This window comes from Pelmatolapia mariae, linkage group LG10_11 (assembly GCF_036321145.2).
Source record: "Pelmatolapia mariae isolate MD_Pm_ZW linkage group LG10_11, Pm_UMD_F_2, whole genome shotgun sequence".
Classification (NCBI taxonomy): domain Eukaryota; kingdom Metazoa; phylum Chordata; class Actinopteri; order Cichliformes; family Cichlidae; genus Pelmatolapia; species Pelmatolapia mariae.
Window position 1 is genome coordinate 44,611,838 of NC_086236.1, and position 25,979 is coordinate 44,637,816.

At 37.8% G+C, this 25,979-nt stretch overlaps 1 protein-coding gene across 1 annotated transcript; it reads right to left on the reverse strand.

Annotated features, from left to right (window-relative positions):
- Nucleotides 1-421: 421 nt before the first annotated feature.
- On the reverse strand, nucleotides 422-24,966 carry LOC134636361 (carboxypeptidase Q-like). Its single transcript, XM_063486317.1, has 11 exons — nucleotides 24,860-24,966; nucleotides 22,509-22,656; nucleotides 22,049-22,261; nucleotides 21,834-21,950; nucleotides 21,544-21,751; nucleotides 21,225-21,432; nucleotides 14,164-14,275; nucleotides 13,385-13,476; nucleotides 12,796-12,891; nucleotides 12,363-12,468; nucleotides 422-1,612 (listed from the first exon to the last, which is right to left on the reverse strand). The coding sequence occupies exons 2-11, from the start codon at nucleotides 22,654-22,656 to the stop codon at nucleotides 1,452-1,454; spliced, it is 1,461 nt and encodes a 486-aa protein (XP_063342387.1). The 5' UTR covers nucleotides 24,860-24,966; the 3' UTR covers nucleotides 422-1,451.
- Nucleotides 24,967-25,979: the final 1,013 nt, after the last annotated feature.

A 25,979-nucleotide genomic window follows, 5' to 3' on the forward strand; every position in this document is an offset into this window, starting at 1 on the left:
TGTGTTTCAACACACACGCTGAGTTTATCTGTATGGGCTGGCTGACTAACCTTGACTTCACCCACTGGAAGTGCTGACTTGTCAGTGCATGGGGTAAGAGATCCCAGCTGTGTGTTTGTTGTAGCCGCTGTGATGGTCTACATAACACGCACAAAGTGATTAATAATCTTTACTTCCTCTCCTCCCATGTGTGATCTTTTTTTTTAACTTCTCACCATCATATCTGCTCCTGCTCGTCTATTCTGCTTTTTTCTTCTTCTTTCTGTGAACTAGATATGTAGTGTGGTTTGCTCTGGTGTCATTTTACCTTCCCCTTTCTTCACAGAAACAACATTAAAAGAAAGAATTGCAGCTAAAGAGAAGATGGGTGTTCATGTGTAGTACAATCAATACTTTTAACGATGTCAGCTGTTACTTAAACTGAAACTGGCACTGGAAAAATTAACCACAAACGATTTTTTTCTTAAATTGAAAACCCTACAGCTTTTAAAGGTTCCTTAAAGAAGACTAGAAACAGAGAAAGACGTGGACTCAGGACAGGACAAGATCTCAGCACCCCTCTTCTTCTTCAGGGGCTTATCATTGGGTATTATTGCTTTGGTGGACTCTAAGCCAACATTACAAATGCAGCATGAGTTCCCCAACTTTGTAATCCATTTCTTTAATTTCACACATCTTAAAAAAAACCTCCTATTGCACATAACGTTACAGTACTCAGATCTATATTTTATCCCTTCTTGTCTACAATAACCCTAAATTTAAAACCATATTCATTAAAAAATAATTTCTCCTCATTCATAACATAATATACTCTTCTGTGTTAAAAATCATTATGTATAAGCCTCTCTTTGATACGAAGGAGTATTAGGGCCACATTAAGAAAAAAATGTATAGATCATTTTGAGAATAAAGTTAAAATTTCGAGTTGAAAAACTTTTTTCATGGAAAAAAAAAAGTCATGTGGATATTACAGTTGTTTCAAGACAAACTGCCATGGTTGCTCTACCCTCTGCTTCAGATTCAGTTTTAGTAACAATAAAGGAAATAATTTCTCTTACAGCACACAAACACAGTATGGTTGATAAGTATAAAGATGGTGCAGAAAGCTGCATGTGGTCAGATGGAAAAAACACAAACTCGGAGGAGTGGATTTGTGCAAAAATGAAATAGCTGTTAAGCTTTTATCGATGGTTATACTGTCGTGCAAAAAAGAGGATGTATGTTGTATCAGAAGACGGCTGATCAGTTTGTGTCACTAACTAATCTACACAAGGCATTTTGTAGATGGTATAGCAAAGGTGGCAGTTTGTCTTGAAACAAAAACAAAGAAATCATTTTGAACAGAATGTCAGTTTTTCATCTGAATGGACTTTGGATCAAGTCCTTTTTAGAAATATAATTTAACAAGAGTTTTGCTTTATGTAAAGATGTACAGTTCACAGCAGGTCGTGCTATCTGGGCAGCATTTCCTGCAGGTCTGCCACGACATAAGCAACCACGGCCCACAATGCCGAGCAGAGGTCCATGTCTCGAGGGTCCTGGACGCTCATGGTGTCGCCTTCACTGTGGTGGAACCAAAAGTAACGGCTGTCTGCCACGTGGAGGCTGGCACCTGGATGACACAGGGACAGAATGATGCACAAAGAACGTAACAAAACATGCTGGAAAATCTGAAACTTCAGCTTTGGAAACAGCTCTGGACTCAGAGTTTCGCAGCTGTAAAGAAGCATCGTCATTGTGTCTGATTTATTCCTTTAGAATATTTCGCTTTATGACTGGTCACAGCTGTAATTTGTAATTTGTGTCCTTGTAATTTGAAACTAACAAAAACCACCAAAGGAAAAAAATCTGCTCTTAGCCTCAGTTTACATTCTAATTTTATATCGACTTCTTGTCTAAGCTATTGAAAATGCTTTGCTTATGTTTATGTATTATAATTTTGTATTTACTGTGTACTCAAAGCTTTAGTTTGTGACCTAGAAATCATACTAAACCTATATTTAGTAAGTGACATTCAGTTAACAAAGGATTTTCTGAGCTAATAGCTGAAAACTTGGCATGTTTTGACATGATTTACAAGCGTTTACAAAAGAAGATGTGGCAGGCCTAAAAAGAAAAAAGAAAAAAACTATCAGCAGATGTAGAAGCCTCATCAGAAATGGTCTCAGTGGAAGAATGGCTGTCAAGAAGCCATTTCTAAGGAAGAGAAACAGGGAGAAAAGGCTGAGGTATGCTAAATTACACAAGAACTGTGTAATTTAGTTTACATAAGAACTGGACAAGAACAGAGGAACAGGGTCTGATGGAGTGATGAATTCAAATTTTAAAGTTTTGTTCAAATCATCATCAATTTGAGGTCAGCAGAGAGGTACAACAGTGAGTGTTTACAGCAAAACACGGTGGAGTCTCTCATGGTTTGGGACTGAATTTCAGCCAGTGGTGTTGGAGATCTTATCATAATTGATGGAATTATGAATGTAGAAAAGTGCAATCACTATGCAATACCATCTTGAAAATCTCTGAGTGGCAGCGGGTCATTTTTTTGGTATGACAATGAATCAGTCATGGATTGGCCTCCCCAGACCCCAGACCTCAACAATATTGAAGCAGCGTGGGATCATCTTGACAGAGATGATGGGAGAACTGACAAAAAGGCAGTCAACATCCAAAGAAGAGCTTTGAATGTTCTTTAAGAACCATGGAGAACTATTCCTGAAGACTACTGAAGAGTTCAGGTTGTCAAACCAAATATATATTTAAACTTGTTAGAATTTTACAAACTCTGTTTTTGCCTTATATAGTATATTTCCATGTATGTTTGTGCTTGCCTCATCAAATCACTGCATCAATTTCCCATTTTTCAAGCAAAATATAAAGAAATGAGGGGTAAGTTAGTAGTGTACATTAGTATTGTTAATGTTGTATTGTATATGAGTCTGTATGTAATGCGAGGGTTACTTTATCAGCTAAAAACACACACATAGGTTTAACAGATTTGTTGTAACAAAACAAAGTTCTGTTATGGTGACTATTTGCTGTTCTTCTTTTCTTTTATAAGGTGTAGTAATTGTTATTCTGCTTTTTATACACTTGTATTCATTGAAGGAACCGCAGACTACTATTTTCTAAAACCATTTAAAGGCCAAGATGACCCTGCTTGTACTAGAGTTATTCTTTATAATGTTAAAGTCTTAAAATCTCCACCCATTCCCTAAATAAATCTTTTAGCTTCCATCCAGATTATTAAAAAATTTCCACTGCTAGTAATGCTGACCAGTCACTCACAGGCACGTAAGTTCCCTTTAACACTGATGTGCAAACAGTGTGGCCCCACATTTATCCAAAATTAGCAGAATGTTCTGCTTAAACATCACTTTAAGGTTAAAATGTAAGATATAATGGAAAAAATATAATCCTGTGTCAGATTGGTGACCTGTCCAGGGTGCACCCTGCCTCTCCCCCTATGGTAGCTGGGATAGGCTCCAGCCATTCGATTCTGATAAGGATAACAGGAAAAGAATTGATTGATGAATAGAAAAATATACATTTATATGGGAAAGTTTAGGAATGCTAAGCAAACTGTAACATAACTGAAACTCGATGAATACAAAGTGTGAAATGCATACAAATTGAAATAAGGTGTGAAAAGTCCGAGAATGTAACACATATCCTAATAAACAACTAAACTGTTTTGTTTTTTTAATGTATTGATTTTTTTTTTTTAAATCAACTTCATCGAACTATAATAAACTGCAGTAAACAGAACCTGCACTACATAATACGGTACTGTAGATGGCAGTGTAAAAAACTGAAATCTGCCCAGAAACAAACAGAAGAACCCAGGAGCAGTTTGGTTTTGGTTAGCGGTGTCAGTCACATCGAGGAGGCATTATTTTCTTCAGTGTGAACGTAAACTCCTTTTGTATACACTGCCAAAGGAAGACGAAGTGAAGGAGCAGTGGTTAAATTCATTTTCACTACTATTCCTCAGCAGTACAACCCCAACCGCGTATTGTGCTCATTCATTTTACCGAGAGTTGCTTCCTGAACCGGTTCAATGCTGGATTTTCGCGGCGGTTAGTCCTGAAAGACGAGTCAGTTCCACTTTATTGGGAAAGTCTGGAGAGTCAGGAGTGAGTGCGCTCTGTTATATTTTAAAAAAGGAACCTGTTGTTACAGTGCAGAGCTGCTTGTGTAGCAGCAGTAGAGCACTGTAATAAAATATAAACCTGCAAATGAGCCCATTTAAAAATGCGTATTGCTTTAATTTAACCATCCGCTCGATCTACCAAATTAAAAGTAGAACCCAATATAAGGCAATAATCCTGCAGGCATTTCCCACTAACACTTATTATAATGTTCACCCAACTCTGATGCTTGATGATGGTTGATGGTTTCAACATTGAATAACTGGAGTAGATATGCAGTGCAGATATCCATCAGTCACGTCTTCCCAATCAAAAAGAACATCTCATTTAACCCTAACACGTGATAAATGAGTTACTCATGGCCCTCAAAAAACAGCAGGTGAATGGAAACAGTGATGTCAATTTTGAAGATCTGAAGTGCTGATTTTGGGTGTGTCCCAAATACATGGACCGGTTTCCTTTGCTTCTAGTGCTTCCTTTATTTGCTACTTTAGCACAGGATACACTGTGACCATCCTTTGTGAAAGGAGAGGAGAAAATGCTGTCCTGTAATTTATTGTGATGGCCCATCCGACCAGTAGTGCTGTTTGATACTGGAAATTTTGGTATCAGTCTCTGTATTGGTACCAAGTAAATACAGGGCCAGTATTGCCAGTACTCTTATACTATAAAGGTAGCTTAGAGAGTGGAGAGAAGTGTGACATGCTCTATGAGATGAATCATCATCAATTTGCAAATTCTGAACACATTTAATGACCACTGGGCTACATACTGAACTTAGAGGATAGAATCAAAGCATCGATCCTGTCACACTATGATCAATCAGATATCAATACCAGCGTTGGTATCGATACTATTTGGATCGAACCGCTCTCCTCTACAGACCATTCACGAAAACAACCGACATAATAAAAAAAGTGGTGCGGATCATGTAAATGTTCATTCATAAATGTATTTTCCATTTCATTCCATGACCTGCTGATATATTTGGTTTTTAAACAACAGCCTGTTGAACAGCTGAACTCTGAACATCCCACTGCTGTAATAAAACCTACTTGTTCAAATGTTGCCTTGCATGAAAAACAGATTTATATAAGCTCTCTAAAGATTATGAGATATTTTAACTGATCAAAGTGTGTTTAGGGTTCTCTATAATTAGTTTGCATTAGCAATTGCTGTTAGGATTATCATAAATCAATGTATACTTCAGGTGAGCTGGGATAAGTGATGGATGGATATGCGTGTTTCTCTTTGAAAACAGTGAGGCGGTTCAGATAAATGAGAGGACGCTGAATGGAAATCAGTATGCTTTTGATATAAGAAATAACTCTTTCATAGAAATCGCTGAGCTTTAGGACTCAGGTGCAGAGCAAGACTAATCCAGAAGAATCCTGCATCATTACAAACTGAAAATGTGTAAAAGTGTGCATCGCTTCTTATTTTTAATAGCGTATTGCAGCATTCACACATTAATTTAACACACTAAGGACTAATTAGCTGGCGCTTTAGAAAATCCAACAGTTTTTTAATGTCAAAGGTACAGGCGTTAGTATTTCCAACCTTAATGTTCCCTTTTCTTTAAAATTCCAACCTTTGTACTGAAGAGAGATTTTTCACAGGCTGTTCTCATTTATATGGCCTACATAAAACAGCAGGGTTTACACATGGCAAAGTAAGGTGTGTATTTTTTAGTCCATCTTCTGATCATTGTAGTTTCAACACAGCAGATATCTGGCATTACATTGTTAGGAGACTAGTGTATGTTCGAATTCTCAGCACACTGCTCTTCTCTTTTTTAAACTCCTTATCAGTTCTCCTATCCACCCTTTTGCCCTTGATTAAGTACAATGACGTTTTCCTTGAGGAAAAGAGGCAAAGGAGATAGGAGGTACTTTTGGAAAGCACCCTTTGACTAAGAAGCAGTTACCGGGGAAATCTATACATATCTGCTCTCACTGTGTATTTTCAAAATGCCAGATCAGATAAGCCCGATTTCCATCCAGCCTCTAAAAATAAGTGCAAATCCTAAACTTTTAATGAAACACTTTTGTTAAAACCTTTGAATTTAAGCTGAAAACCTGCACTTCAGCCACATCTCAGTGATTTGATTTAAACTCCTATGTGGTGTCATCATTCAAGGACTTGGCCCCGAATGTTTCTAGTAATGCTCAAACTCTCTATGAAGTTGTCCAATTAAACAATCGGCAGCTGTAGCTCAGGAGGTAGCATGAGTCATCTACTAATTAGAAGGTTGGAGGTTCAATGTGTGTATGATTGAGTGAATGAAGCTTTCAGTAAAAAGTGAATTGAATGTGGAGTTAAGAGTTTATAAGCACCAGTTCATTTACCGTTTATTTGTAAAAAAACAACTTGGCAGGTGATTGGCTAACTTAACACTAAATGGAGAAAAGTATTGGGCCACACAATCGCTTAATCTCTGCATTCAAGTATTTTCAGTCCCATTGTCACAGGTGTATAAAATCAAGCACCTAGCCATGCAGCCTGCCTTTACAGACATTTGTGAGTGAACAGGTTTGCTTTAAAGAGCTCATTGTATTTGAGTGTGGTGCTCTAACAGGATGAAACTGCTGCAACTTCTCAGTGTATGAAATATATTACCTCCTACCTACTCCATGCTGTTAGTGATATTGTTGCAAAGTGCACGTGTTTAGGAACCACATCAACTTCCCCATATGGAAAAGAAATAGAAAAAACTTATAAAAAACTTGCATAAGATGTGGCCTACTTCATATAGTGAATTATATAAGGCTTACATGATTTACTCATGAAAGTGGCCACTTTCTCATTACTTTCATATATTGTTTTAGTAAGTATCCAAAACATACAAGTTTCATTTATATAATTTTTCAAGGGATCTTATATCTGTTTTCACTCTTGTATGCTTTTCATACAAGTTTCACACAAGACAGATACACACTTTATAAGATTTATATATATCTTTTCCATATGGGTCACCTTAAAAGGATCAATAACTGCAGAGTTGCAAACTTCCTCTGGCATTAGCATCAGCACAAAAAGTGTACACTGGGCACTTCATGTTATGGTTTTCCATGTCTGAACATGTTGTGTACATTTACGTGGCCCAGTACTTATGTCTATGTAGTGTACTAACTAACCACATGATATGCAATAGGAGAACAGAAAGAGGAAAGATTAACCAACGTCTGAGGCACTTTGAAAGCAAGCAAACAGCCAGTGCAGCAAGTTTTGAAGTTATAATGTTGGCACTGAACCTTACCATCTTTGGAAGTAAAATTTGCACATAAAATGCACACTAAAAAGATTTGAAGATTGAAGTAGGTAGTAAATGAGAAAATTCTTAACAGAATTAGGGTTAAAACTGTGTGAAGGTCACGATCTACAGATGATTTTGCCATCTGCAGAAAAAGCAAGAGGAGGAAAGGAGGACCAACGTCTTTGAAGATAAAAAGATCTCATGTATAAAAACTTTAAAAAACAAAACAAAAAAACAACCCTGCTGGTATCTGAAGTGTGATGCCAACTCTCACGTTATTTAAGAACTCCTGAAGTGTCTGCAAGGTGAAGCCTGACAGAGACAAATTACTATGAAATAAAAAAAAAGGTCTTTTATCATTAGATTAAAATTTTTTTGTCTATACTTTTGCGCATTATTTCATGGCACTTAATTTCAGCTTTATTCACTAGCGGTGGAGTGCTGGCATTGACATCTCTGCTAATTTACGTTACGATTCAGTAAACCTAGAAAAGTGCTGAAAGCAAGTCCTGTCACTTGGCAGCCACTTTCTGTGCTTCTGGGCAGTTATTTGGGCAGCTGAAGTGCTGATTAAATGAATAGGAAGATAGTGACAAATTTAATTTTAGTGGTCACCGGGACATAAAACTGCATGTACAGATTTCACAGGTCAAGCTTGAACTGCTTAAAATTGATTGCAATTTGGGCACAAAATAATCATTTAAGAGCCACATTCCTTACAAAGGTTATACTTCAAATAAACATGCAATATTGCATTCCCTCAGAGTGCCAGCATGATCCATGTCTGTGGCTCTCCCAGCAGAGCACTGTACAAACTCTATGCTAATATCACAATGTGGACAGCAGATAGCTAAACATGTTTGATTTTGCAAATCTTTTTATGCCGAAAGCCCAGTTAGTTAGTCAGACATTAATGAATGAGCTTAATTTCATTAAAATTAAATGCTAGAATTTTCTTTTGTTAAATAAATATTAGAAATTTGGGGCCATGAATCTTTTTTTGTTTAAAAAATGTCTGTCTGTAGCTTCCCAGACTGCTGCCCCAGAAAGAAGATCAGTCAGCACACACAGCTGTCAATGAAAACCCGGCAGATTTCCCTCCGCAGTACAGGTCTGTGGCCCTTCAGATGATCAAGTCATGCAAAAAAAATCCTTTTTTGCTTCCACTATAATGGCATATATGTGGAGGATCCTGTCAGGATTACTTGTTCCTTGAATTTGCACTTAAGCTACCCAGGCACAAGTTCCCAGCACAGATTGTGGTGTTTGCACCGTCACCTTTTCCTTGGACAGCCCCATGGTGTTCATACAACCAACATTAGTAAAGCAATCATCTAAGAGTCCTCGACTCAGCCTCAAAACCGAGGAGGAGGAGGACCCTTAAAAATGTGCCTTCGTCGAAGGCGGTTTGTAAAGAAGATTTAGCGTGAATGAGGACGGTCTTTTTTAGATGCCTTTTCATAGAGAGGAGTTAATGAATAACACGCCAACACTACGTACTACAAAATCAATTCTCAGGTGAAAGGCAAGAAATTGGCCCTCAGTTATGAATAATGTGCACAGAAATGATCTTTTCTGTGGATAACTCTAGCAATCAGCTGCTGCTTCAAGATGTTAACAGTTGACACTTATAATGGTTTTCTACTACAAAAAGCAGTGCATGTTTTCATATCCTACAATCACCAGAAAAGAGAACGTATTCTTAAAGCACAGAGTGTCCTGAAGCAGGGCGTGAGCCACTCACAAACCGTTAACAATATAAAACTCCAATTAACTGTAATTGAGGCAGCTAAATCTCTGTCTCTTCATTACATCAAAGAAGGGGTGTTTCTGCACCACATGTTTAATGAGGTTTTAAGTCGTCTTTCACACATTATTCCATGGTGTCTTTGTGACTGCAATGTTTCACTTCTACAAAACGCCTCATTTTAACGTTTACAAAACCACTAAGAGAAACTAACCAATGCCTACTCTCAAAATCCTGAAAAACTGAGGTAGACTACAGCTTGATGGAGATTGTTGTATTTACTGCTTGGCACACTGGTTCATTTGAAGCACTTGGTTTCCAACTTGTAAAAAAATGGTACCGTGCAGGTCTGCATGAAAACTGATTTAGCTGTTGACTGCTCAGCTGTCAGGAGCCTTTGTCATCGTATGACAGCTCCTGTTATATAGGTTGCAATATGATGTGTAGAGGTGCTTATATTTCTTTTTTTTGGTGGAAATTATAAAAACACATACTGTTTTAATAGATCTGTTGTAATAAAAGTAAATTCTTCTCCACTTAGCTTAGATTTTTTGTATTTGTGTGTATGTATGTTACTTTTTTCCTTCTCACTTGATTTTGTAACTGCAAAATCCTACATCGAATCCTATGAATGAATCTCAGAGTCTCTAAAGTTAACGTGACCTTACTTGTGCTCAAGTTATTCCCCTTACTTACAGCAGTCCACTGTCTGCAAATAGGAGAACTTCAAATCTAGAGGACTCTAAGTAACCCAACTACTATTAATATTGACTAATGACATGTGATTTCCAGTAAGTAAACTCTAAAGGTCAAATACCAAAAATGTTTGCACTATCCTCTCTATCACATCCCCTGAGATTGTCACTGTTGCTCAAGTAAATGGACTACAAGGAAAAGATGAAAACTTGTGGAGGACAAAGAGCGCAAGATGTGTCAGCCTCAGATAACAAACTCACTGCTGTAAACAAAAACAAGAACCAATTCTCCAGCATCGGTGGGATAGTGCCAAGAAATTAGAATGCAAGTGGTGACAGCCAGCATGACAGAAATCATTTTTGAGATACGAGGTAGTGGAATATGATTAAATTAAATGGTTTAAGTCTATACCAGGGGTGTCAAACATAAGACCTGGGTGCCAGAAATTGCCTGCCAAAAACTGGCCCACTGTACTGCTTTGGAAAATGAGAAGAAAGGGATCAATTTTAGACTTTTAACTGTTTTTTTTTTATAAGTTTTACAGCTTTTCTAATGGATAAAGACTTTCCCATTGCCATTCATACTACACGAAAGTAAGAAACAGAACAATTAAATGACAGTAAGTTCCTGTTTTTCATTATCGACTCCCAAAAGTTCACAAAAAAGGAACATATTCTCCTTTCTCGACCAAAATTTATACAGGCCTAATGACTTATTTTTGAAGTTTGGCTTTAAAATAAAAAAAAAAAAAGTAATTCTCATCTTTCAGTAACCATTTGAATTTTCTCTCTAGCCCAAAATTATTGAGGTAATGGTTGGTGGTAATGCAAAGCGCACGCACTAAAACTGTTTCTAAACTACAAATTCAGTTATGAAAAGATTGATAAATTGCTTGTGCCAAAAATGTATTTATACTGTTAATACATGAGGGCCAGTGTCTTTCTATATGTTACAATCCATCTTCAACAAACAGTAACACATGTGTAGAAGAAAAGAGTAGAAAATAGTTCGACAAATTTCTAAAGTAACAACAAGACAGAAACAGGCTTTCGATATTAGGTAAAACCTTTTCAAGGGTTCATTGTTTTTTCATAACATGCAACACAGAATAGCCAATTCAAAAATGTAACTGAGATGATTTGAGCTTTTAGGCATGTGTGTTATCCTACTGGAAGATGGGTACACTATGGTAATGAAGGGATGAACATCGTCAGCAACAATACTCAGGTAGGCTGTGGTATTTAGACGATGCTCAGTTGGTACTAGGTGGCCCAAAGTCTGCCAAGAAAATATCTCCCAGACCATTACACCACCAGCAGCTTGAACTGTTGACACAAGGCAGGATGGATCCATGCTTTCATGTTTACCCCAAATTTTGATCCTACCATCTTAATATCGTAGCAAAAATCAAGAATCAACAATGAAAGTTTCCAATTTTGGTGAACCTGTGTGAACTGGAACCTGTTTGCTTATTGTACGGTGTGGTCTTTTGCTGCTGAGGCTCATCTGCTTCAAGGTTCAATGTGCTGTGAGTTCAGAGATCAGAGCCATCAGATCAGCAGTTTCTGAAATAGCCTGTCTACCATCCACAACCATGCCCCAATTGAAGTCACCTTCTTTCCTCATTCTAATGCTCAGTTTGTACTTCAGCAGGTTGTCTTGATCATGTCTACGTGCCTAAATGCACTCAATTGCAGCCATGCGACTGGCTGATTAGATTTTTGTACTCGCAGTTAGAGATTTAAACTGAGATACAGTTGAAAAGGAAGTGGAAGAGGTCTGTATGTTTTTTTAAATATAACACTAAACAATTTCAGACAATTGATTTGATTAATCTATATTTATTACACTTTATTTCAACTCTATACTGTATTAGCAGTAACAGGACTGTTACAACTTTAACTTTAATATCCATAATTTAGACGTCTTGAAGTGTTGCTTCATAGTTTGAAGTCATTCTAGATACAATACCCAACTGGCTTTATGGAAGTGGAGCCAGATTGTATTAACTAGAATCTGTTCATAGACCATCGGTGAGGATGTGATTCTTTGTGCTCAGCACTTTCCGCCGAAGAGAGATCATTAAAATTCCCACCACTAAAAGTAGGATGTGTTACTTCCTTTTTAACTTTGTGCTCATTAGTGATGTGGCTTTGGACATTTTTTTAGTAGTTTTATCTACTAAATGGAATGGAGCCTATCCCAGCTGTCATGGGGTTAACACTCAGAGACAGACAGCTATTCATGCTGACATTTACAACTATGACCAATTTTGAACAATCAATTAAAAAAACACGCATGCTAGGTTAATTGGAAGGAAGATGGAGAGAACCCATGCAGGCACAGAGAGAAAATGCAAACTCCAATGTCCCTATACAAACACTCTGTGGAGCTTGTATACTGACTGTCTTGTTGCCCTTTTTAAAAATTGTTTAATAAATTTTGTTGGTTCCCCTTTAAAATAAACATTTAGTTATGCCATTTAGTTGCAGACAGGCATATTGATTAGACTGACCTGGAACTCCTGCCTGCATCCATGGTGAGATGTCTGTCCCTTCACCGTGGGCCTCAAGTTTGGTTGTATTAATGGGAGCCAAAAGTTTGACCACTTCTTCCATCACCTGTCGAGATGGAAAAAGACACAGGAAATTATCTTTATATAACTATTATGACAATATTATGATTGTAATTTCTAGATTTGAGCACTACTGGAACATTCAGTGACAACGTACAGATGTTTTGGTTCCACATTAACATGAAAGATGGTGTGGTTCCTACTACTTCCTTTTTACATGTAAATATATGGAACCTTTACAGACTTTAATGAAAAAACAAGTACATTTACTGGACAAGATGCTATTTTCATGTCAGTTTGCAAAATCTGTGTGCAGCAGAATTCACAATCTAATACAACTATTTTTTTTTAAATAGTTGGGTTTGATTATCACCTTTTGTGCTGCATCACTGCCTGTAAATTGCAGGCCAATGGGGGTGAATGTCCCCAAGTCGGACTCCATGACAAGGTCAAAGTTGGACATGTTTACCTGTGTGCAGAGAGGACGCAAAAAGGGGGAACATGTCATGAGCAGAGATAAAAGGTGAAAGAAAGCAAACCGAACCAAAGTACTCGCAAACAAAGCATACACACTCAGCCAGCCACTATAAGTACCTTGAGCAGCTGCCTTAACTAATTTAGGCAATTTAAAACGTAATTATACATCAAATGTAAGAACTGGACCAGTCCCACGGGCAGTTATGGTACACTGGTGTTTCTGGTTTTTAAAATGCAGTATATTACAGGTCAGGGCCTGGTGTGCAGCAACAACTCCAAAGAAGGAAATTGTAAGACTCCAGATTCTTATTTAGATCCTTTGCACAGGGAAAAACATGGGAGCTAGCCAAGTCCCCTCAGTTTGGTGGAAGTGCCTTTTTAAACTGCCTTTTCACAGTTGTGACCCTTCCTGCTTTTTGGCAGCTGGAATAACATTGGCTTCGTGCTTGTTTTCTACTGATTGGCACGGTAACAGCAGACAGTACCTTGTGTAGATTAAAGTATTGCTGTGCTCCGACTCCACCCTGCTCCTCGGCTGTCCACAGCACTGTTCGCAAAGTTCTCCTTGGACGCAGACCTACAAAGAGATGAAGACACATACACAGTATAGAAAGAGGAGGATAATGGCTCCAAATATTAATAATGAAATTTTTCTTTTCTTTTTTTTTGTTGAATAAAAGGTCTTTGTAGTCTTTGTTTGATGAGCCAGTCCTTGTCCAAGGCTCATTCAAGTAAATTGTCCACAAAAATACTGTACTTTATATGCAGGTCTGCTTGCTGCTGTAGTTGTGTGTATTTTGTTCCTCTGCAAACACTGGGGTGAAATTACTGTTTACAGTCAGAGGATTTGTTTTTCATTTTGTCCCTGTGTTTAGAACTGGAAACTTTAGCTCCACTTAATGATCTTTTTTTTAAATTGGTCTCAGTATCGCCACTGCTGGTTATTCTGCTTTCTGTGTCTGCACATACTGATTGTTTCCTCTCTCTTTTTAATGAACACATTCACTTTATCTAATAGAATTATTAGATTTTATTGTAACTTTTGTGAATCAAATAAATAAAAATAAACAGAGTATGCTCTGCTAATCGAACGTAAAATGTTTTAGATTAATAACATGAATAGTTACGTTTGCCATCTCCTTTTTCTGATTAACATTTAAGCAAAACTAATGAACTTGAGCTTTTATTGCATTCTACAATATGCACATGTTATTATTGCTGAAGTTTATCTATGATTTACTGTAAGTATTTCTCTGTATATTACCAAGGTCTTTGATGAGTGACAGGGCCTCCCAGGAAATCATGGCTCCGCCTCCGTCATCCATGGCACCCTGGCCCACATCCCAGCTGTCCAAATGTCCGCTCAGTAAGACAACCTACAGTACGAGATTGTACAGATAAAGAGAAAATGTGTAAACAAGAAACAGAGGAGCAAATCTGAGGAAACAGATAGGCATACAGTGCTGCCCATATCCTGTTGACCTTTTATTAATGTCGACACAAATAGTTAAAAGTCCAGTTAATTTGATTCTTTTTTAACAATAAAAATGGTTCGTATCAGTAGGAAAAGTGAGATTCATTTAGAAAAAAGAAAAAAAAAAAAAGGAAGAAAAAGACGAGAGCACATGGTTCAGTGTTATCTGTATCTGTAATTTCCAAGATTCCTGTCAGTGGGATGTAGATGAGCCGTTGTTCAAGGTTGCAAAACATTTTCTGACCTGATCTAGCCCTGTCCGTGCAATGACCCAGAGTCTGCACATTCCCGTAAAAACCAATGTGTTTTTTTTCACAGTGTTTGCTTTCTTATGTAACTGAAATGGTAATATATGCCAATGTGTTGGTTAGTCGCCCATTTGATTCCAGACTGAGATGTCTAAACTATAACATTGGAATGTGATTATTTCCAGATACAGATGTTTCTCACAGAATGCTTTGCAGTAATTTAATTTTTTTCTCCAAAGCAAGTTTAAACTGGGGAGTCTAAATTACAGTATCTACTTAACAAAGGAAAAGTGTAAGGAGTTTACCTTTATTATTACTGGTAACGTCACTATTTGTGAATGATGCATAAATAGTGAGAAGTTCCACTCTCTTTTAATTCATAAGTTTTCATGTAGAAAAGATTCAGGCTAGGTGAAGCAGCAGTGTGTGAAAAATTAAGTACACCTTTACTCTTTCCAAGAGTTTAAGTAGCAGCCAGCTGCTGCTAATCAAATGCACTTTATTAATTTCTCATCAGCAAGTGTGAGCACCGGTATAAAACAATGTTACAGAGTAAAGATATCAGCAATGTCTGAGAGAAGAAACCACTGCTGTCTATCAATCTGGGAAAGGCTATGAGGCCATTTCCCAAAAACGGTATACAGTGAAAAATACTATGCATATATATCCCAGCAAATTCATCCCAAGGTCAGATCATGCAGTGCTCAAAATAAAAACCTGCACAAAAAACAGAAAGCCACAGCCTCTAAAGGCCTCAGTTAGTCTGTTAAATATTAAAGTTAGTGGCAGTACAATTAGAAGATTAAACAAGTATGACTTGTTTTTGGAAGAGGTTCCAGGAGGGGTTAAATTCCTCGTTATGTGAAAGACTGATAAAGTCATACATGAAATATTTAATTCAATTCCATTCTATTTTATTTATACAGCGCCAATCCACAACAACAGTCACCTCGAGGCACTTTATATTGTTAGGTAGGCCCTACAACAACACACAGAGAAAAACCAAACAATACAAATGACCTCTTATGAGCAGGCACTTTGGCAACAGTGGGAAGGAAAAACTCCCTTTTAACAGGAAGTAAGCAGGCAAGTAAGCAGAACCAGGCTCAGGGGCGGCCATCTGCAGCGACCAGTTGGGGAGAGAGAAGGAAGACAGGATAAAAGACATACTGTGGAAGAGAGCCAGAGATTAATAGCAATGCAATCAATGGAGAGAGGTCTATTAACACATAGTGAGTGAGAAAGGTGATTGAAAAAGAAGTACTGGGAATCCCCCAGCAGCCTACACCTATTGCAGCATAACTAAGGGAGGATTCAGGGTCACCTGATCCAGCCCTAACTATATGCTTTAACAAAAAGGGAAGTTTTAAGCCTGATCTTAAGAGTAGAGATAGTGTCTGTTTCCCGAATCCAAATTTTAAGCTGGTTCCACAGAAGAGGGGCCTGAAAGCTCAAGGCTCTGCCTCCCATTCTATGTTTAAATACTGTACTCTAGGAACAACAAGTAAGCCCCCAGTCCCCAGCGAAGAGCTCTAATGGGGTGATATGGTGATACTATAAGGTCATTGGGACTGATTATTCAAGACAAGGATTTTGAATTCAATTCTGGATTTAACAGGAGGCCAATGAAGGGAAGCCAGTATAGGAGAAATATGCTCTCTCTTTCTTGTCCCTGTCAGTAATCTTGCTTGAGCATTTTGTATTAGCTGAAGGCTTCTCAGGGAGTTTTTAGGACACCCTGATAATAATGAATTACAGTAGTCCAGCCTAGAAGTAATAAATGCATTAACTAGTTTTTCAGTGTCACTGTGAGACAGGATATTTCTAATTTTAGAGACATTGCACAAATAGAATAAGCAGTCCTACATATTTGTTTAATATGTGCATTGAAGGACGTATCCTGGTCAAAAATCACTCCAAGGTTCCTCACAGTGTTACTGGAGGTCTGGCTTAATGGATAGATAACGTTGGGTGTCATCTCCATAGCAGTGAAAATGTATGCTACGCCTTCTGATGATACTGCCTAAAGGAAGCATGTATAATGTAAACAGAAATGGTCTTAGAACTGAACCCTGTGGAACTCCATAATTAACCTTAGTGTGTGAAGCGGACTCTCCATTTACATGAACAAATTGGAGTCTATTAGATAGATATGATACAAACCACTGCAGCGCAGTACCTGTAATACCTACAGCGTGCTCTAATCGTTCTAATAGAATATTATGGTAAACGGTATTGAACGCTGCACTGAGGTCTAGCAGGACAAGCACAGAGATGAGTCCACTGTCAGAGGCCATAAGAAGATCATTTTTAACCTTCACTAAATTTGTTTCTGTGCTGTGATGAGCCCTGAAACCTGACTGAAACTCTCCAAACAAGCCATTCCTCTGCAGATGATCTGTTAGCTGTTTGACAATTACTCTTTCAAGAACTTTTGAAATGAAAGGAAGGTTGGAGATTGGCCTGTAATTAGCTAAGACCGCTGGGTCAAGAAATGGCTTTTTAAGTAAAGGTTTAACTACTGCCAGATTGAAGGCCTGTGGTACATAGCCAATTATTAGAGATAGGTTTATTATATTTAAGATTGAAGCATTAATTAATGGTAGGACTTCTTTGAGCAGTCTTGTAGAAATTGGGTCTAAAAGGCACATTGATGTTTTGGAGGAAGTAATTACTGAAGTTAACTCAGAAAGATCAATTGCAGAAAAAGACTAAATAATTATCAATGATACTGAAAGTAGCTGTACATAATGTTACATTTGTGAGATGATTATGAGTAATGTTTTCTCTAATGGTTGAAATTTTATTTCTGAAGAAATTCATTAAGTCATTGCTAGTTAACATTAAAGGAATGGTTGGCTCAACAGAGCTGTGATAAATATTTGAATATTTACTTCATATATCACTGCTAAACATAGTTCTACAAGCTACTGAATCATGGAGTACTCTTACTTTTTCACACACTACTTCACACTGTGTAATATGTCATGATGTTGTTGGTATAAGTATATTAGAATAAGTATATTAGAAAAGTGTTTGACCACTATGCTGTGAGAACAGATATATTTACTGTTTCACACAAACTCCTCATTTATGTGAGCACTGTCATCCTAGAAGGGGATCACTCCCATCAAGTGACTCACTACAACAGTGATGCTCCCATCCAAGGAGGCAAGTGGGCCCATTCCATTACAGCATAATAAACCCTTCAGATTCCCACGCTGTAGTTCTCAAGTATTTGCAAATACATTACATTAGTAAAGAGGCCAGTACAGCAGCTAGGCATGGTTTCACATTAACAGAATCATATACAGCCAGTTCATCCCAGGTTACAAATCCCATGAGGGATTTTGCAGTCAAGTCGTCTCTGCATTTAAACCATTCTTATAAACACACAGATTTGGGTCACCAATAGCACTGAAACATCAGGACATTTGTATATAAAATGAAACCTCAAAATGTGGATTTATTTTTCTATTGTACTGTAATTCTTACATTGGTTACACTCAGAAAAATAATCCTGCCCCTGTTAACTTGATATTATATTTATATACACTCAGCCACTTGGTTAGTTTTGCTATGAGTCTGTTTAAAGCCTGATTGTACATTGTGGCCATAGCAGAGACCGCAGAATGTGCTTTGGTTAAAAGTGTAAATTATAAGAGACCACAAATGTATTTTTTTTAATGATTCATTGTGGTGTATGTAATATCCAAGCATGTTTTCCCCAACAAAGAGAGGCTAACATTTACAGTCAGTTCAGAAATCATTCATACCACATTTAATATTTGAAAGCTTAAAACTTTTTTAAAACTTCAAACTAAAAAGAAGGAAGAAGAAAGATGTAGAAGTTGGAGTGGGTGGAAAAAGTCTGTGACAAACTTAACTGTGGGAATGACTCATTCAGCCCCAAATGTACATCTTCTAATGAACTTACACACACACACACACACACACACAAACGCACATACACACACAATACGTCAGCCACGATAACTGCTACTGCAAGAGCACAAAGTCACAGGGCCAGAGATGATGTCAGCCATGTCATGTGTTTCATTTCCCTTTCTATAATAAAGCTCCAAATGCTGGTTCCTATATCAGAATAGTAAAAGCTTACATCAGCGCTCTGGTTCAAGAGTCATGACGGATTTTACCTTGGACTTTGCATTTAGGATGTGAACTTTTTAAACTGTTAAAGGGGGGAGGCTTGCATTTGTGAGGGAGTCAAAGTTTACACAGATATAGTTCATATATCCCACATTAGTGGGAAATTTTCAAGAACAAACATCGTATACCATCATATACCTTCATCTGCCAACAAAGCAGATATTAAACACACACTTCCTTAACAACAACAGTAACATCCGCATACCAGGCAACCTCTACAAATATACAGTATACACCAGGGTTATCAGATGCCACTATGGAAATTTCACACAGAGCGTGATAAACTGAGATGCAAAATTCAGTGTAGTCAAATTGAACACGATACCCCCCCCCCCCCCCCCCCCCAATTTCCCTGCATGTTTGTTCCACACACCTTTCATCACTTGTCTTTGCAAATAACTGCTACTATAATTTACATACCCGCTCAGCTATTTAGGACATGTTGGTTTAACCCAACATGAGCTGCCTTGTGTGAATGTACAAACTCCAAACAGTTACTTCCATTACGCCAAGATAAATCTGTCCCTTTCGTTTTAACTGCAAACTGTTATGTTCTCTGACCTTTTGGCCTCTTGGTGAAAGAGAGCTGCTCTCTCCCTATCCAGTTCCAGGTCTCCCACACACACACACACATACACGATTGCCACAGCTCAGCAGCATTTTGCTCATTTAAGTAACTGCCTATACGGCTCCAGCAGCCAGCGCTCCTCACTGTTTGGCCACTGGGCTCTAAGATGTGTGGTTGCTGGAGCTGTGCTGTTCAGTGTAACTTAAAGTGATCTTTGGAGTTGAACTGTGGCAAGCCTGTGGGACCTGTCATGCTCTGTTGCTCTGTGTTTAAGGAAACCCATCTGTATGTTAGTGGAAGTTTGGTAAGGGTTTGCTGTCATTTTATGTACACAACTGTTCTCCTGTTTTGTGGCCAGCCAGAGCACTTGGGTATTGTATTTTTGCTTCAACACATAGCTCAGGGTTTCTTCTTATTCTAATAAGAATGGGGGATTTTACTTGCTTTGGCTCTAGAACCCCTGGTGTCTATTTGCTTTCCTTTTTCTACTTAATTTAATATTGTAAGATAGTTGTAAACAAATTCTTTGTTTCCTATTTAGTAATCTTTCTTGGAGATTTATGGTTATGTTACAACTCAGCTTCTAGGTGAGGCATTGTAACACAAACTCAAATATATTTAAATACATCATGTACATGGCGCTGAGCATGCCTCTAAGCCCATTTAGCACTAAAGCCCAGAAACCTTGGGTAGTATTTCCAGGGGACTCTAAAAATATCTCCTCTAAAAACTGTATTTGCATACACTGAGGTTTCTGCAGGAGCACATAATCTATTCATCAGGTTCTACCTGTTAGATGTGTCATAAATACAAAGCACCTGCAGTGAACTGAAAAGGTATACTCTGCAGTTCAGTATGTAGTAATTTAGTCCGCTCTTAGGCTTAGAGTTAAAGCAGGCCATAGTTTGTCATCTCATTCTGTTCTTGACAGTCTGATATTGAAAAGGTTTGCTACTTAAAACTGTGAGTTTGCTTTCCCTTTGTGAAGTAACAACCTTACATATAATCCATACTGGAATAATATGATATTTATATCACAACTGATATGCTTCATGAAAAACTGACTGGTTGCAGTTTGCAGTTTTATGCATTATATTACCTTAAAAAAATACTGGGCGTAGTAAAAAGCTTGGTTACATTTAGCTGAGTTGAACTGATCAACTATAAATTTTATTTTTTTATGGTCAAAATGTTATAATTGGCTTACGAGGCAAATGAGAAGAGAAAAGAAAATAATCACTTATACTTACCAGAATATCTCTTAAAAACCCATCCAAGAAAATATAACAGACTAATTTTATTCAATTTTCTTTACAAAGTGCCAAAGTACAACAGCAGTCACCTCAAGGTGGTTTATATTGTAAGATAAAGACCCCACAATATTACAAAAACAACCCCCTATGAGCAAGCACTTGTTACAGTGGGAAGGAAAAACTCCCTTTTAACAGGAAGAAACCTTTGGCACAACCAGTGGAGGATATCTGCTGTGACAGGTTGGGGGTGGTTATTGTATTGTTTAAATAATGCAGTGTTCTCATGAAAGCCTACTTTATACTGGTTCCTGGAAAGATTAAATCACATAAGCAAACACAAAATACAGGCAGAGTTAAGGGCTGTCGGAATATCTTCAGTCAGCAAAAACAACCCACACTATTATTTCCTTCTCCACCGAGCTAAGATAAAGATCGAAATAACTAAGAAGGAGATTAGAAAAAGGATTATTGGGACATCTGATTTCCTTGTGGTTTATGTGTAACATCCGACAAAACGGATTTACTGTAATATCAAAGTGGAAACTAGACAAATAATAGATGAGATAAATTTGTCAAACATGCATATCTATGTTATGAGTGAGTGAAAGCTACCTGCTCAGGGTGCTGCCAGCCTTTTATCTCAGCCACTGTGTTGAAAGAGTCAGCATCAGGAAGGGTCTTGGCTCCCATGGTGAGTTTGACCACCATTTTCTGACCTCTTTGTGCCATACGCCACATCAGCTCAGCATCCTCCACAGTGATGCAGGCTGTGGGGATGCGCTTCACTCCATCTTGGTAGTCCTGCCAGCCTGTGTGGGGACTACACAGGAAGTGATAAAGACAGAGATGTATGTAATACACCAGTGATAAAGTGACACTACAACATTTCTAGACAGTCAGATAGCTGGACACTTGGAGAAGATAGATATACCTGTTAATAGAGAATGGAGTGACTGATCGAATGAGTGTAGCCACAGCTCCTACTTTGGCTGCCTCAGAGGCACCATAAGCACGGTATGCCACTGTCTCTCCATAGCTAACATATGGCTGGTTAAAAACCACAATCCTTCCTGCGGCCTCACTGGCTCGACGCTTCAGTTCCTCAAAAGACTGAACTACCAACACCTCTGCCTCAATACCTACAGGAATAACAATCAATCAGTGAGCAGTAAAGCAGAAACAGATGAAATGAAAGCTGTTTTATACGACTATGGTCTTTACCTTCAGGGGGTGTTCCTACGCTGCTACCCAATCCCAGTATAGCCAGAGTCTTGGCTCGAGGAGCAGTCATCTCTGCACTCTCCTTCCCCCGTACCCAGTGTGGGATTTTTACTGGCTCTAGATAAGACAATTAAACTATGTTTATGTTCACCAGAAATCAGCTAGAGTTCCCGTACGTTCTGAAACACATGTTGGATAAAAAGTGTAAAACTTACCCAGGTGTACATCCAACCCATCCTGCACCATGGCATTGTACATGTATTTAATAGCCATCTCCAAGTTGTTTGAGCCACTGACACGGTTTCCTATAGTGTCAGTAAAGTCTGCGAGCCGTCTGTAAGAGCGGTTCTGGGCAGCACCGAACACAGCCAGGTCAATGATCTGTTTGGCCACATCAGCATAGCCTGCTACCTCAGCTGCAACCCCAGCTGGGATCATGCAGAGACACACAACAAGAACATATCAAAACACTGTAAAGGCTTGCAAAGACTGTGTCAGTTCCACCAGTTAGTTCAGGTACACTGTTGTCATTGTAACTCAGTACATAAATCCCAACATTAAACTGGTCAAAGGATCCAAAGTAACTGGAAAAAATGTGTTGGTACAGAAGGCATTTATTAGCATTAATTATAGATTGTTTTAATAAAGGCCTTACTCTCTCAGAGTTTGGGTTACCTCTCTTTGCAGTATCATTGGATAAGACTCTGACAGCAGATCCTGAATTTATAGTTCGTGCAGAGTGGGGATGACCATCACAGAAAGAGGATAGGTTGAGAAACACATTGAGGGAGAGGAGGATACATAGTGTCCCCTTCCAAGTCATCTGTGAAAAGAAAATATCAGTGTGTTCTTGTCAGTTGATGTTAAATTGCTACTAAATCCTCCTTAAACCTCACACACACTCCAAGTATCCTCTCATCTTAGTACGAACTAAAAAGCAAACATGCACCACTCCTGCTAGGGACGAGAAAACACAGATAATCTAGCAGATATGATTCAAACAGGCAATTCACAAAGACACTTACTTTGCACTACAGCAGGTATTTTCTATTTTTGATACGCGAGTGTGTATATGTAAATGTATATGCATGTGTTTGCATATCTATAGGCAGTTGGTGTATAAAAAGCAGGCATAAATTAATCGTAGTTTTTGGCTTTTAAGTTTTTTTTTCAACTGTGCTTTTTTCATAGTGCAATGATTGCGCAAGAATTTGATTGAATTTATTTTGGATTTTCTCTCATCCACACAGGGTCAAAAACAAATATACAGGCTCTACAGTGTACTTTAACTTGACCGGGCCAAGGCCTATTAACTTCTCATTAGTTATCATGATTGACTTCAAATTTTACTTTCTCTTTGCAACAATAGAAATGATTTGTTTGACTGCATTCACTGAATTCCAGATGAAAGCAATGGGAAAGTCCAACAAACCTCCATGAAAGTTTAAGAAGGAGAACTGTACAAGTTAGGACAGGTAGGGATTCAAGATCATCAGTTTAAACAATTATACATAACTACAAGTTATTTGCATGTGTCATCACTTTGCTAAGGTCTCGAAGAAGAGACAAACTGTTTTCTGCCTCAGATAAGAGGAAATTGGTTAGGATGTTCAGGAACAACTAAAGAACCACCAAAGCTCAAGCCTACCATAAATATAGCCTACCAGCATGACTGTGAAGTAAGGTTTTACATTGCCATGGACCGAGAGGGTACCAACTAAGAAAAATGCTCCAAAATCAACATCTTCAAGCTCAACTGAAATTTGCAGTTGCCCACATGGACAAGCCAAATTCCTTCTGGAGAAAAGTTTTATGGTCAGACGAGACAAAGATTGAGCTGTTTGGCAACAATGACCTAAGAACACTTTACTAACTGTGAAGCACGGTGGTTGTAGCGTCATACTCTGGGCTGTTTGCTGCCAGTGATACTGGTTAACTGCACAAATTGGATACAATAATGAAGGAGGACTACCTCCAAATTCTTTAACTTCACCACATATCAACAGCTAGACAATTGAAACTTTTGAAACAATTGCATGTTCCAACAGGACAATGATCCCAAACACATATCAAAACTGGTTTTGAAATGGATAAAGTATGCTAACATTAAGCTTCTGGAATGGCCTTCTCAAATCCTCAACCTTACTGAAAATGTTTAGATTATTCTTAAAAGCCAAGTACAATACAATACAAGGAAACCAACCAATTTAAATTAAATCTACAAATTCTGTCAACAAGAATTTCCAAATAACCAAGCCAGAAGCTTGTTCATGATTACCAAAAGACTACCAAGGTGTGACTTGCTAAAGGACATTTAACTAAACCTGTATGTATACTTTTTGGCCCCATGTGGATTAGAGAAAATCCAAAATAATTTAATACTTGTGCACCCATTTCTTGTTTTTTTTAACCAATTACCATGACATTCGTCCCCAAGATGATGTATATGTGTAAATACCTCTTTTTGGTATGTTACTGGGTTTATAAAACCAAATATATGCGGCAAATTTTAAACAAGGAATTATGATAGGAAAGGACATAAACAGGAAGTAAAGTGATAATTACAAAACAGTGGAGAAAGGTTGGTATTAAATAAGTTTATGCTTATTCCTACTCCTTTTTTTCAATATGTTAAGCCATGTATTTTTGTATGCTTTTTGCATATATTTTTTAGATATTCGAAATTAAGCCTTAAGCAAGAAAAGCTACGCTACCTATTATTTTACAGTACTACACTATACGTGAATGGCGCTTTATTGGAAACGTTACGCTATCCCCAGTTATAGTTTTACTTTCACTTTAGGACATTACAATTATACTTTATTTCTTAGTAAATGTAGCTCGACACCACAATTGTTAAATTATCATATTAACACAGGCAGCTTCATTCGTTTTTAAAAACCAAACACGATATACAAAAAAGTATTGCAACACAGACGAATAGAGAAGGAGAGAAACGTTACAGCGGTTTAAACATTTCACAGTAACAATGAGCGCAAAACTCGCTTCTCCATAAAAGCACAAACCCTTCGAGTCAATTCAAAGTCTTTGGTTTTGTTGACGTGACAGGACTTCGTCCAGTTTTAAGGACATGCCAAATACACAAATACCGCAATATAAACAGTTCCGTACTCGTGATTACAACCTGCCTAGCGCACTTCCGGTTTGTCTTTTTTCACAATAAAAGCGTTATACTTACCATAACAATAGTTTTGTTATGCAGGTATTAAAATATGGTTACACACACACACACACACATATATATATATACACACATAAAAATGGGTATTAGCTAAGCCTATGAACTACTAAATTCGTTAAAGAATAAACCACAGCCAGCCCTCCACTCTCCCGTTTTCCCCTCACAAAACTAAAATAATTCAATGAAACAGATTAGTATGCAACAACTGGAAATTAATAGTTTCATTAGTTCATACAAAACGATTTTTGTTTAAATTACCCCTCATAAGTAGTATAGTCTATTCACATTATGGACATCATTACTATTATACTCACCAAGCTTTCAAATATGCAAAATATGTCGGACATACAAAGATTAAGGAACTCATCAAAGACTCTCATGGCCAGCGCTTCCACATAGACAACTTATAATCAGTGTTTCGGTTCACAATTGACCTGCTGTTCAGCTGTGCATAAATGATACCTTTCATGAGTAACTAAAATGCACACAACAATAAATATTATGTTCTAGCATAAATCAGTGTTTAAGTACCCAAACCTGCAATTGCACATTATTCCAAAACTGACATTTCAAAAAAGATGCTCTACTTTGTCTGTGAAGCTTTTGAGAAAGCTTTGTCTACCTTTCTTTAACATGTGTTACAGGCTGTTTTGGGTTCACATCTGACCTGCTGTTCAACAATTTGAATGCACACAAGAAATTGAAAGTTTACACACAGAAAAATACCACTACTGAATGAAACAACACAGCTGTATAGAAGAAGTGTATCAATCTCACTTTTCGTATTGTGTCAAGAAACAGGAACTGCCTATTTAGAAACTATTTAAAACCAAATGCTAAATCACGCACTTTTTATGAGTCTTCTCTTAGTCATCCTTCCTTTTTGCAAACAATGTTATGGTTAAAATGATGCCCAGTGCTAACAGTGTATTGTGTGCACACTG